Below are 13,476 nucleotides of genomic sequence, written 5' to 3' on the forward strand. Positions count from 1 at the left end.
AGAGTAGGTTGTGAATGTACTTGCTATCGTTCAGCAAAGAAAACAGCAAAGTTATTGAGACTATATTTACTAACTTCCGAATGACGGATTTTATCAGAAATATTAATTTTCTTTTTTAAATTCAGGTGAAAACACTCACAAGACTCTTTCAGAGTAGCAGTAAAGTATCATTCATGTGTTATTTCTCCAGGCCGGGCTTTACGTCAAACTATTTAATTAGGTGTCGTGGACGGAGGCTGCTGGCAAACATATTTCCAATAAAGTTCTCAAATTAAATATTAATTAAAATCTAAGGCCAAGACCGGGAATCGAACCCAGTACCAACAACATATATCAGCTTTGCTTTAACTTGCACAGTGGCAATGTTATAATCAATTAAGATCTTCTCTGGTGCGATTATTGCTAATTGAAAATTTTTCCTCTTACGAAATGCCTAATTTTTTCTGAACTAAATATTTAATGAATTTTCGAAAATAGAAGAAAAATTATAATCTAAAAGGATAATAAATAAATTAATATCTAATATAAGTTGCTTAATAAAAGAAAAAGGAACTTACTGGTGTAGACGACGTTCTACTAAGTACAGCAGTATCTTCAGGGATCTTTGCAGACTGTGCTACAGATTACCGAATAGTAATTCCGGATGGAGGATTTCCCTCTCCAATGAATGGACAAAAAAAATCCTTTTACTGGGTATTATATTTTCTTTATGATGGTTTCCCACGCGGAAATAACAAATTCGAATCCAGCTGATGTCTCTTAGGTGTTCTTTTCTTTAGAGTTTCTTACAACTCACTATCCGTTGATGGTCGTGGACAGTGTTATCTATAGCGAGACGACAATTCTGGAGGCGAACAGGATTCTGCTGGCGCTAATTACCTCTAAGGTTGATGCAACTTAAATTTAAAATATTAATAAATAAGTTTCAATATTTTCTAAATAATTCTTTATATTTATTAGTAAGTGTGTAGGAAGTATACATTTGTTTTAAAATGATCTTTACTACCTCTTTTTGTAAGTGTATATTAGCCTCAAACGATCTTTTGTAAATTAATTTTTTGCTCTGTCAGCTCAAAATAAATAAAATAAAAAAATTCCCGCTGTAAGAGGCCAATTGAAGAACCTTGAAGAAACGCGTTGATGACCTTTAATGTAAAATAAATGTTTCTTATTTATTTGTAATGAAAAAATTATACTCCAATAATTAGAGAAGTATTTACTTAGGTATATACATTACATATTGTTTATGTTTATGTGTATAAGTCGTGATTATTATCGTGGGTGTTTATTATGTGTTCGTGAGTAGGTTTGTAGGGTATATGTATTTTGGGATATTTTAATTTATTTGACATATTATTAAATATACATATTTACTTCCATTAATTACTGTTTACCAATTCATTAAATAAAACAAAAAACAAGAAGAATAAAAACAATTTCTGAAAATGCCTTTTTTACCCATTTTTGGCAACATTTTTTTCGAAATCTAGTTGATATGCGTTGTCGCAAAATTAAACTTATAAATGAAGATATATTCATCATTGTAAAGAAAATTTGGGAATATTATCTTTTATAGGAAAAGAGGCAAAAATAGTCAAAGTTGGGCGTTTTTCAACATTACACTTTTTTGTATAAGTAGTTGACGATCAACTCTTTATGTTACTGTCTTACTGAACGGTGTTAACATTATTGAGCACACAGATACTTACGAGGGGGTACCCAAAAAAAACCGGAATTATTTTTTAAAAGCTATTTATTTACAAATTTTTTACAGAACAACCTTATCCCCTTCAAAATACTCTCCATTACAACTAATACATTTGTCCCACCGGTGCTTCCACTGTTCGAAACATTTTTTGTAGTCATCTTTAGAAATGGCTGACAGCTCCTTCTTCGTTTTTTTCTTGACCTCTTCAATGTTGTCAAATCGGTGACCTTTCATGCCCTTTTTCATGCGTGGAATTAAGAAAAAGTCGCACGGAGCCAGGTCAGGCGAGTAAGGTGCGTGGGGCAGCGGAATCATGCCATTTTTAGCCAAAAACTGTGTAACAGAGATGGCTGTGTGTGCAGGTGCATTGTCGTGTTGGAAGAACCAGTCTCCTGTTTGCCACAAATCGGGTCTTTTTTGGCGAACACTATTGCGCAATCTTTTCAAAACTTCCAAATACAACGTTTGATTGACGGTCTGACCTGGGGGGACAAACTCTGAATGGACTACGCCTTTGGCATCAAAAAAGCAAATCAGCATTGTTTTGATGTTTGACTTGACTTGACGACATTTTTTTTGGTCGGGGTGAAGATGACGTCTTCCATTGGCTCGACTGTTGCTTTGTTTCTGGGTCATAACCATAGCACCATGACTCATCACCAGTAATGACCTTTGACAGAAAGTCTGGATCAGTTTCAAGCTGTTGTTTCAAAGCACGACATGTTTCAACTCGATGTTCTTTTTGATTGTCAGTCAGAATTCGAGGAACAAACTTGGCAGCAACCCTTTTCATCCCCAAATCTTCCGTTAAAATTCGCTGAACCGAGCTCCAAGATAACCCACTACTCTCTGACAGTTGATCAATTGTCTGTCGACGGTCTGTGAACACCAGCTCTCGAATTTTTTCAACATTTTCGTCGATTCGGGCAGTTGATGGACGTCCAGAACGAGGTTTGTCATTAATCGACATGTCGCCATTTTTAAACCGAGTAAACCACTCGTATACTTGAGTTTTTCCCATAGCGTCATCTTTGTAAGCTGTTTTCAACATTAAAACACTTTCAGCAGCATTTTTGCCGAGTAGAAAACAAAATTTCAGAGCTGCACGTTGTTCACTTAAATTTGCCATCATAAAAAACGAAAAAAGAACAAAACAGCGCTGGTAAAAACAATCACTGCAGATGAACAGAACAAGCCAGGCAGACAACACAGGCAGGACTGAACTGGCAAGGAATTGCGCTATACACGTCTAGCGGCAGAAATGCGTACTACATAAGCTCCATGCGCGGCAACGCAATTCCGGTTATTTTTGGGTACCCCCTCGTATGTACCCTGTGTACTGTTAGGTAGTGGGGTGTGCCTTCATAACAAGAACTACGTTATCTTTTCTTCTTATTCCTTCCTTCTTCTCAAAGCAAGTCTACTCATTTTAAAATTCTATCTTCTATCTGGGTTGGCTTGGGACCCAGCGATGCTCTTTGTCAATGTAATTTCTTATTCTTTGCTACCTTACCTTCACTCGGCGCTAGTACGTATCTCTCCTGCTTGGATTTCCACTCTTATGTGTACTTGGGGGGAAAAAATGTTTGCCAATAAGCGTTTTTTTCAATGCGGTGCCAAGGAACATTGTCCATCCGCAATCTAATCTACCGTGATTGAAGGCAACACCATTACTATACAATCCTCTTCCACAAAGTCCTCTTTCATTTTATGTTGAAAATTCGTTTTTTAAAACCATAAATAAAAAAATTAAAACATTTTGGTTTTTAAGATGAATAATATTCTTGTGAAAAAAAAAAAATGTATTTGTGAAAGCTTGGTGTACCAACAATCGAAATACATTATTCATTACTTTTTATTCAAATTTACAAATCATTCAAACTTGTAAGATGAATATTTCTACAATAATTTGGTAAAACATACTGCTTATATTACTCAGTGCAAGTTGTTCATTAATAACCGAGTGTCAACTCAGCCTTCACAAAACATGAAAGATAAATATCAATTAATTCCATGTAATACCCACTTTACTTTAATTTTTGTTAAAAAATCATTTATAGAAACAGTCAATCTAACACAAGTTGTTTTAAAATACCATGTATTACAAACATTGGATCTGAGCTCATGTGTTCTCTCACTACTTTTTCCGCCCACGCGATCCTTAACAAATGCCCCAACCATTTTAGCTGCTTAACCTCTATAGATTAAAGGGTATTTTCTGGTCTAATCAAAACTAACAAATCTGATCTACAGTCCGCATTTCTAATTTTTCCCTTCTGGATCTACCTGCTGACCTCCTCCAGTAGTCCATTTCGGTGGATAGCAATCTATTTCTTTTGTTTTTTTTATTTAGAGCCCAGGTTTCTGCTCCGTATAGCACAATACTTTCAAATATAGCTTTATAAATTTGGTGCTTTGTGCTTCGGGAAATATACCATGGCACCGGATTGAGCATCCCTATAGCTCTTTTCCCTTATCTAATTCTTCTAATCACCTCAGATCTAGAACCACCACCGATCTCAACAATAGATCCCAGGTCCTTAAAATTGTGGGCTTTTTTCACTTATTTTTCTTTCAATTCTATTCTTTGGGACAGATGCTCGGTCTTTGTAATATTTAAACTAATACCCCAGCGCTCATATTCTTCGGCTAATTTCCTCAACAAATAGGCGGCAACATCCACATCTCCCGCAATCACTACCTGATCATCCGCAAATAGTTGGCTGCTTATGCATAAATTTTTCTTCACTTTCATACCAATTCTATTGCACTTACTTTCCATTTTTTTTTTTTAGAGCCTCGTCTGATAAATGAAAATGTCGGAGATATGCAGCAGCCTTGCGGAAGGCCTCTGGTAGTGCGAAAACTTTTAGAGAAATGTGATCCTAACTTTACTAAGCATTTTACATCTATATTTACCAAGTTAATAGTCGACTTAGGTAACGGTTTCATTTTTACTGGCAATCTTTCAAGTTTGGAAAATCCAGGAAGGCAGATAAGTCACAGCTTTTTGTAGAAGCCTTGTTTTACTGGAGTAGTCGTCGAGCATACTCGTATGTTTCAAAATAGATTTTGGACTTTTGATTTTATTCACCTATTTTTGTTGTTTTGTTAAGTTGTTTAGCATAAATATATATGTGGGTACCTTGGAGCTGAATCTGTGAATTTTCTAAAAAAAAAAAAAAGTTGTACATCAATAAAGAAAACAAAGGCAATCCAGTTTTACAAAGGTGAATATCTAGAGAGATAGTAACCCCCCAAAAAATTTTAATTTTGATGAAATACAGTAAAGTATTAAGTTCGTTTAATATTTCCATCAGTTAAAATACATTATTCATATTAAATTTGCAGTTACTTTAAGGATTAGTGCAAGAAGATACATATTTATATAACAATATATAAATAATAACAGTAAAAGTTGTGCAGTAATTAAAGTGATAATGAATAAGAGATGAAAATCAATAAATTCCTTTCTATAAGTACGAGTACAATATTCACTTGAATACTTCAATAATAAATCATCCATAGATCAGTCAATCTATCACAAGTTGTTTTAAAGTACCATGCACACCAAACATTGAATCTGAGCTCATGCTGTAATCTTGGTTGATTCTTTTAGATTCGTCATTTCGTTCTGACAGTTCATTAAGAAACCAATCTCGTTCATTCACTGCTTTTTCCGCCCATGCTTCTACAAAACAGATTAACAATGTTGTTAAACACATGTTTATTCAGGCATCCAAAAAATTCATTAGTATATTAGTTTGTTGGTAATATGTTTTTAGTTTTTCTAGCTCTGGAAGTTAGGAAAGTTTTGCGATCGAGCAGATTTTCCACATAATGTGTTCTCAGGAAGTTTTAAAGGAAATCTGTTGACTAGATGTACCAATTATTCTGGAAGTATTCTTATTAGGGAACGCAGAATTAATCATCTTGAAAACGAGTTCCGTAGCGAGAGAGATTGACGCACATTAAATTAAAAATCCATATAAATGATTTTAAATTGGTGCTTCTAATCTAATGCGGGTAACTGCGAAATAGTTATCTGCCCAAGTGTGTGGAAGTCAGACCGTATCCCACCATTACGGAGTCTTTCCATTTGGTCCTAGGTCTTCCCCGTCTTCTTCATCCCTCAACACTGATACACTAATCTCATATACTGCCTTTAGGATTCTGCCTCCACCCATCCTTAACAAATGCCCCAACAAATTTTAGCTGCTTAACCTCTATAGATAGAAAGATATCTTCTGATCTAATAAATCTAACAAATCTGATCTAAAGTACGCCTTTCTAATTTTTCCATTCTGGATCTACCTGCTGACCGTAGTCCTTTTCGGTGGATAGCTATCTATTTCTTTATTTTTACAGTCCAGGCCTCTGCTCCGTATAGCACAATACTTTCAAATATAGCTTTATAAATTTGGTGCTTTGTGCATCAGGAAATATTCCATAACACTGGATTGAGCATTCCTATGGCTACCCCAGCGCTCATATTCTTCGGCTAATTACCTCAACAAATAGGCGACAACATCCACATCTCCCGCAATCACTGCCTGATCATCCGCAAATAGTTGGTTGCTTATGCATAAATTTTTCTTCACTTTCATACCCATTCTATTGCACTTAATTTCCATTTTTTTTTTTTTTTTTTTTTTAGAGCCTCGTCTGATAAATGAAAGTGTCGGAGATATGCAGCAGCCTTGCGGAAGGCCTCTGGTAGTGCAAAAACTTTCAGAGAAATGTGATCCTAACTTACTAGGCATTTTTAATCTTTAGTTACCAAATAGATTTTGGACTTTTGATTTTATTCATTTATTTTTGGCGGACTATCCATTGTTGGATGGCATTAAGATTTGGGTGGGTATTTGCAGTCGTGTGGTAAGTTTACTTTGATTGGATGGCAGTATTATCAGCGAATGTCGCAGAGTTTTTAGTATAAGTGGTATGACATGTTAGAGTTAATATAAAATTGGCCAAGTCCATTATTCAAGAATAAATAAAAAAGAAATCGTATATTTTAAAAAATTAAAAACAAGAAATATCTGTACTTGTAAGATCTTGGAGTTTAGCCGGATCTTCGCCTCCGAGCTCCTCGGGAAGTATACTTCTATCTATGAACTTGAGAAACTCTTCATGTCCGGAAGAAAATACATGAAGCTAGAACAATTCAAATGAATTGTAAAACAATACAAAATAATAATAATAGAATACATGCAAAAAGAAAGGAATTGGTGGACCTCCGATATTGGATATTGTGCACGAAGTTGTCGTCGGTGGGTGCAGTTGGAGCCCTTAAATGAGTTAGTGGTCTAAGCGTAACTTGCAATGAGAGTAGAAACTACCCGACTACATCCAAAGTGTAGCCAAGGGTGTAGCAACGGCGTGATGGGATAATCTCCAGATATAACGAAGCATTTTAAAGGCAGGTTGCGGAGCTGGAGCCTGACCTCATAGATTAGACTCAGACTTCCCTCCGATAGATTACCTTCTAAATACATCTTCGCTTATCTTGTTTTGACCAGAAAGGCCCAAATCATTGTAAGCCTGGGTGTACTGGTCCATTCTCAGATTTAACATCTAGGCTAACGAATAATCACAGGCAAAACTAGTCGCTCTAATTTTTGTGTTCCTGAATTCATATTTATTTTAATTTAATAATTTTAATATTACATAATCTCGTACCAAAAAGTTGGTAATAGATGCTCGCACTTTATATAATCACAGTAAACGAAATACTGTTTGAATAAATTTACATTAGTAATTATTAAATTATAATCTTTTAATGTTTCAGAAAATAAACTTATTCTTAATATTATTCACTAATTAAATCCGAAGTCTATATATTCAACTGTTTTTATTAATAAAATTATTAAATGAAGAAATTATAATCTTAGAAATATAGCAGGCAAAATCTTATTAATATTGTTCTTGCTCCTTTTTATTCTTTTAAATTGAACTTAAGCTAAAAATGTATTTATTACGAACAAAAGGTTGTAGTCTTAAGGCACCGACTGTGTAATACAAACCTAATATTTTCTATTGTGAAAAATGTACAGAGATCCATAATTAGTAGCAGAGTTCATTAGACGAAAAATATTAAACAATCGAACCAAGAGTCTTGAAGTATGTTATAGATTTTTAGAAAAAGTTAGAAGTTGTACTCGAGATTAACGAGGCAAAACCAAAATATATAATAGTACTGCTTCAAAATCAAAGAGGAAACTTTGAATTTAATTACAGCTTCTAGTTGTTGTTGACGTAATGTACCTTGGAGCTTATCTGTAGCGACGGTGAAAGACGAAATGACCGTCAAGGCGATAGAAGATAACGAAGAGTACTGTAAACATATTAAAGCCAAATTCTGTAAAAATAATAATGGGTACTTACCCTGTCTTTCATTTTATTTGACAAAAATGGTTTAATAAGCTTGTTTATTGAAATTTCAACAAAAATTGGTGCGTTTACGAAAATTATTCCTTTCAATCGAAATGGTATAACTTTCTAGAAAGGGAAAGAAAACAGAAGATAAATTAATTAATACGAATGTTAATTTAGAAATTTGATAATATCATAGTGAAATTACAATAGGAACTTCAAGTATTGCTTATGATTCTTAGTTTGCCACTCTTCCCTTCTCTGAAACCAGAAATGTAATTACGGTGAAAGATCAATGAATCTGACACTATAGAAATTGTTCGTTAACCAGTCCAAAAAATCACTTATCAAAGAAAATAATTTTTTGAAATTAGTAGAAAAATACATTTTATGAATGGATTGCGAAGTACAATTTTTTCTCATGAATTCTGTCGGAAAGCTCATAAGTGGATTACATTTCCAGAATACTCTCACGGTAGTCTATTAGTTTTACACAGACTTTTGAGAGTACGATGTCCCAACAGAGTCTACTCAAGAGAAAAAAGTAAAGAAAAAGGGTTGGAGTTGAGAATATACTTTACAAGACTTTCCTCTATTAACAGAGGCCTAGACAATGAAAATAAACTGTAACTAATGCTAAAGGGACGGGGGGCATTACACAATTACCATCGGCGTCTGACAATTGAAACAAAGGGCTGCTGCACCTGGGTTAGTTAAGTACAGTTTTAAAAAATTATTTCGCAAATTGTTTATTTCTTAAGAGTTTACACAATTGTCCATGGAATGACTCGTTCCATTCCTAGTAGGACAGGTTAGGATAAAAGGTAACAAGTCCAACTTGGTGCAGTTACTGTTTGTGGTTTGGAAATTATCTGTAGTGTAAGCTTCGTTCTCTCCAAGAAGTGGCTCAAGGCAGAGGAGGCAGCAAATCTATAGCACATAATTAGTAAAAATAGGTTGCGGTCGGTAACAGGTTTTGTCTTGAGGCACTGTAGACTCAAGATTCCTTATGGACTTTTGGTAAGCTTGGAAGGTTCGGTATAGATAGAATACTAATTAGAAAGGGGACATCCACTTTTATATCTAACTTGGTCGTATCGAACCATCTACTATATTCTACACCATATATAAATTAAGCATCTATTTACCTGGGCCAAATATATCGAATCTCGCACAATGGTAGGAGTAAACATGAGCACATGGCTGGGCGATAAGTGCTTCGTATCGACCACATAACAAATACTGCCGGTCACTACATCTGCCATTCTCATTTTCAATTCTGTAATCTGTATCAATCTTCTCATGCTGCCTAAGTACTCATAGTTTTTGGAATCTTCACACAACGGTTTGTATACCATCACCAGATCCCTTGATTTGGATAATTTCGGTAGTAAACATATGTTTCTGTTCAGTGGAAATAAAATAGGAGTTAGTGTTGAAAACCATAATTGAAGTGTTTGGATTTTAGTTTATTAGTAAATGAAAGATATAACATCTCTTCATTTTCCTACTTATATTTTTTTAACCATATTGTGTTTTTATCCTGCTCGCAATGAATGCCTTTCGAATAAAATGTTAGTTTTATAAAATGGTTTCCGTGTTGGCCTAGCGAGCGAACGAATTCTCTAAAAAACATAAAATCGTGGAAAGATATATATAGATTTTCCGGAAGAAAACGATTTGAACCTTTTCCTTCCAAATAAAGGAGCACTTCAGTACTAATGTATGAAGGAGAATTAAATATCTTGGTACCACATAAATACCATATTAATGAATTTATTACTTTTCTGATTTTTTTTTTTTTTTTAAATTGCCTCCTTCCCTCTTGTGATTCCAGTGAGAACAATAATTTTATTTGGCTTGAATGTTTGGATGTAGTGGAAATATTTAGTTTCCAGAGTTATTAAAATCTCTTTATTTCTCATTGAAATGAAAATTTGCATTCCAATTACGATTTAATTGATAAAAAACCGGTACAGGATAAAGTGTGAACAGAAACAATTTACTTTATTGTGTTGTATATTAATGATCAGTAGTAATTATTAAGTTACACAAGAATTGTGTTAGAAGTCTTATTGAAATTCTTTCAGCAATGAATTAGCATACTTTATATGTTCGCATCTTTTTCAAGGTCAGAAATTTATAAAAAAACGTTTTTTAAAAAAACATGGCACTTGCAATGAAAACCATACTATAATTTAAATAATTTTATATTTGGACAAAATATATTATTATATTATGATGAAAGAATTGCTATTTTTCTTTTTACATGTGATATTTATTCACAAATCCTCTAAAGATTTTAAAAATCCATTTTCTTTGAATTAGATTTGGCCATCGAAAAGGGCAATTTTTATAACCTAGAATTTTTGAAATTCTCTAGAAAATATATTCTTCTTTCCTCATATAAAAGTGTTTCGTTTTCTCACTAACATTGAAAAAAATTAGCAAACGAAATTACTGTTCTTACATGTTTAGATTTCGTACTACTTTATGTTAATGTGAAAAATATATAAATATTTTAACAATTGGTCTTACTAATAAACAATATTTGGGTGAAACTGATTTTCTCTTACAACAGTTATGTAACTATTCTGCAAACTAAGAATTTATTCTAAAAGTAAAAATGACGTATTATTTTTTAAAAAAGGTGGTAATGGAAGCGGCTTAGTACCCAGCAAATACGTGAAAAATAAAATGAATAGTAAATGTATTTTGTTTTGTGAATACATTGCTGGAACTTACAAATATTCGGTACTTACATGTATTCATTAACTTTTTTGTATTCTGCAAGAAGTGGATCTCTGTCTAGGAATAAATCGCTGCAGCTTCTATAGGTGTAGTAGGCATCCAATTTCCTCTTCGCTTTCTCTATACTTCCTTTACATCCTATTAGGTAGGTTTTTAGAAAGCAATCTTTTTCTGGAGATATATAGAAAGTTTTTTGAATTACTTAATTGTGGAAAGAAAAAGCGAGGGAAGTGAACTTAAAAAAACTGATCAATCTCTTTTTATGTTTGGGCAATAGATTGAAATAAACATTGTTTCAAAAAGGCCTTTTTTTTATATATAGTTCAATCTTAGTTCAATGAAATTGGTCCAGCTTTTTTCCAATAAATTGATTCCTCCCCGAAATGTGTAGAAAATACCTGGGCTACCTTAAATAATTAATAACAGCATCATTTTATGGCTTACCTTTCAGTCTGGAAGAAGGTAGATGATGCTGTTCAGCCAACCAGTCTTTCAGCTGTTTCAGATCTGCTTCTAGTTGTTTCCTTGAATATCCTACATCGGTTAGGATAAAGTCCTCCTGCTCAGACGTCAAAGCTTCCATCAATTTCATTGCACTCTTTTCCTAATAATCAAAGATCATATATTTTAAGCAGAAATAGAATTACAGGTACAAATATGCTTTTAAATAAAATCTTGAAATATAATTATTTTTTTTTTTTAATTTAGGTCCAAACACTCACAAGACTCTTTCAGAGTAGCAGTAAAGTATCATTGCATATTTTTCCAGGCGGGTCGTGGACTGAGGCTGCTGGCAAACATATTTCCAATAAAGTTCTCAAATTAAATATTAATTAAAATCTAAGGCCAAGACCGGGAATCGAACCCAGTACCAACAACATATATCAGCTTTGCTTTAACTTGCACAGTGGCAATGTTATAATCAAGATCTTCTCTGGTGCGATTATTTCTAATTGAAAATTTTTCCTCTTACGAAATGCCTAATTTTTACCTAACTAAATATTTAATGAATTTTCGAAAATAGAAGAAAAATTATAATCTAAAAGGATAATAAATAAATTAATATCTAATATAAGTTGCTTAATAAAAGAAAAAGGAACTTACTGGTGTAGACGACGTTCTACTAAGTACAGCAGTATCTTCAGGGATCTTTGCAGACTGTGCTACAGATTACCGAATAGTAATTCCGGATGGAGGATTTCCCTCTCCAATGAATGGACAAAAAAAATCCTTTTACTGGGTATTATATTTTCTTTATGATGGTTTCCCACGCGGAAATAACAAATTCGAATCCAGCTGATGTCTCTTAGATGTTCTTTTCTTTAGAATTTCTTACAACTCACTATCCGTTGATGGTCGTGGACAGTGTTATCTATAGCGAGACGACAGTTCTGGAGGCGAACAGGGTTCTGCTGGCGCTAATTACCTCAAAGGTTGATGCAACATAAATTTAAAATAGTTATAAGTTTCAATATTTTCTAAATAATTCTTTATATTTATTAGTAAGTGTGTAGGAAGTATACATTGTATTAAAATGATCTTTACTACCTCTTTTTGTAAGTGTATATTAGACTCAAACGATCTTTAGTTAATTAATTTTTTGCTCTGTCAGCTCAAAATAAATAAAATAAAAAAATTCCCGCTGTAAGAGGCCAATTGAAGAACCTTGAAGAAACGCGTTGATGACCTTTAATGTAAAATAAATGTTTCTTATTTATTTGTAATGAAAAAATTATACTCCAATAATTAGAGAAGTATTTACTTGGGTATAAACATTACATTTTTTGTGATAGTTTAATTGATTTGACTTTCATTATAAATATTTAGGTACTTCCATTAATTACTCTTTACCAATAAAAATGTGGATATAATTCATTAAATAAAACAAAAAACAATTAACTATAAAATTTCAAAATTATAACCAAATTCCTATTAGACTTTAGCACAAAAGTTTGCTTACAGTTGCGAGATAAGTTGTGCAGCTATCCCCACCACTCTAGGCACTACTAGTTCAGTTGGCTAGTACATTTAATTTTAATAAAATTCATATAATCTTTCTCTAAAATTTAACTGTTCTACCGTAAGAAATTCCACCAAATTTCGCACAATGAACCAGAAACTAATACACTTACTAACTGTACAAAAACAAATTAGAAAAACTTTAACAAAACACCGATAAAAAACACTTTTTTATAGAGACAGCAACAACACGTCTTTACTCGTCAATGACCAGCACGGAACTCTCCGTGTTTTTTTATCTATTGTACTGTTATTGTACGGAGCTTGCCTGACGGTCTTTGACCAAGGCATTTACGTTTTTTAGATTTTTTAAAGTATTTTTGTTCTGTTGTACAATAAACGTTTAAATAAAATAATAAACAAAAAACAAGAAGAATAAAAACAATTTCTGAAAATGCCTTTTTTGCCCATTTTTGGCAACATTTTTTTCGAAATCTAGTTCATATGCGTTGTCGCCAAATTAAACTTATAAATGAAGATATATTCTTTATTTTAAAGAAAATTTGGAAATATTATCTTTTATAGGAAAAGAGGCAAAAATAGTCAAAGTTGGGCGTTTTTCAACATTACACTTTTTCGTATAGTAGATGACGATTAACTCTTTATGTAACTGTCTTAATAAA

The 13,476-nt window shown here is 33.1% G+C and overlaps 2 protein-coding genes across 9 annotated transcripts in view; both read right to left on the reverse strand.

Moving 5' to 3' along the window:
* LOC141448888 (alpha-tocopherol transfer protein-like) overlaps nucleotides 1-877 on the reverse strand; it is a 19,486-nt gene extending 18,609 nt beyond the window's left edge. For 2 of the 4 annotated variants that reach the window (XM_074117712.1, XM_074117710.1), the window contains exon 1: nucleotides 558-874. The gene's annotated coding sequence lies outside the window, so the exon portion shown is untranslated. Of the gene's footprint in view, nucleotides 1-139; nucleotides 354-557 lie in introns of those variants that run through there. The other 2 variants (XM_074117714.1, XM_074117711.1) reach the window with 2 other exon arrangements.
* Nucleotides 878-3,865: 2,988 nt separating this feature from the next.
* On the reverse strand, nucleotides 3,866-13,088 carry LOC141448889 (alpha-tocopherol transfer protein-like). 5 transcript variants are annotated; one of them, XM_074117718.1, is made up of 9 exons: nucleotides 12,795-13,087; nucleotides 11,939-12,252; nucleotides 11,557-11,624; nucleotides 11,279-11,438; nucleotides 10,846-11,005; nucleotides 9,232-9,487; nucleotides 8,096-8,209; nucleotides 6,757-6,865; nucleotides 3,866-5,399 (listed from the first exon to the last, which is right to left on the reverse strand). In XM_074117718.1, the coding sequence occupies exons 4-9, from the start codon at nucleotides 11,424-11,426 to the stop codon at nucleotides 5,242-5,244; spliced, it is 945 nt and encodes a 314-aa protein (XP_073973819.1). In that variant the 5' UTR covers nucleotides 11,427-11,438; nucleotides 11,557-11,624; nucleotides 11,939-12,252; nucleotides 12,795-13,087; the 3' UTR covers nucleotides 3,866-5,241. The 5 variants fall into 5 exon arrangements, with proteins under 5 accessions (XP_073973819.1, XP_073973817.1, XP_073973818.1 ...); XM_074117716.1 differs by having other exon boundaries at nucleotides 11,939-12,260; XM_074117717.1 differs by having other exon boundaries at nucleotides 11,557-11,621; nucleotides 11,939-13,087.
* Between the last annotated feature and the right edge of the window lie 388 nt (nucleotides 13,089-13,476).

The sequence above is a fragment of the Rhodnius prolixus genome, unplaced genomic scaffold, assembly GCF_049639745.1.
Source record: "Rhodnius prolixus isolate KJV_2025 unplaced genomic scaffold, Rpr scaffold_2, whole genome shotgun sequence".
Classification (NCBI taxonomy): domain Eukaryota; kingdom Metazoa; phylum Arthropoda; class Insecta; order Hemiptera; family Reduviidae; genus Rhodnius; species Rhodnius prolixus.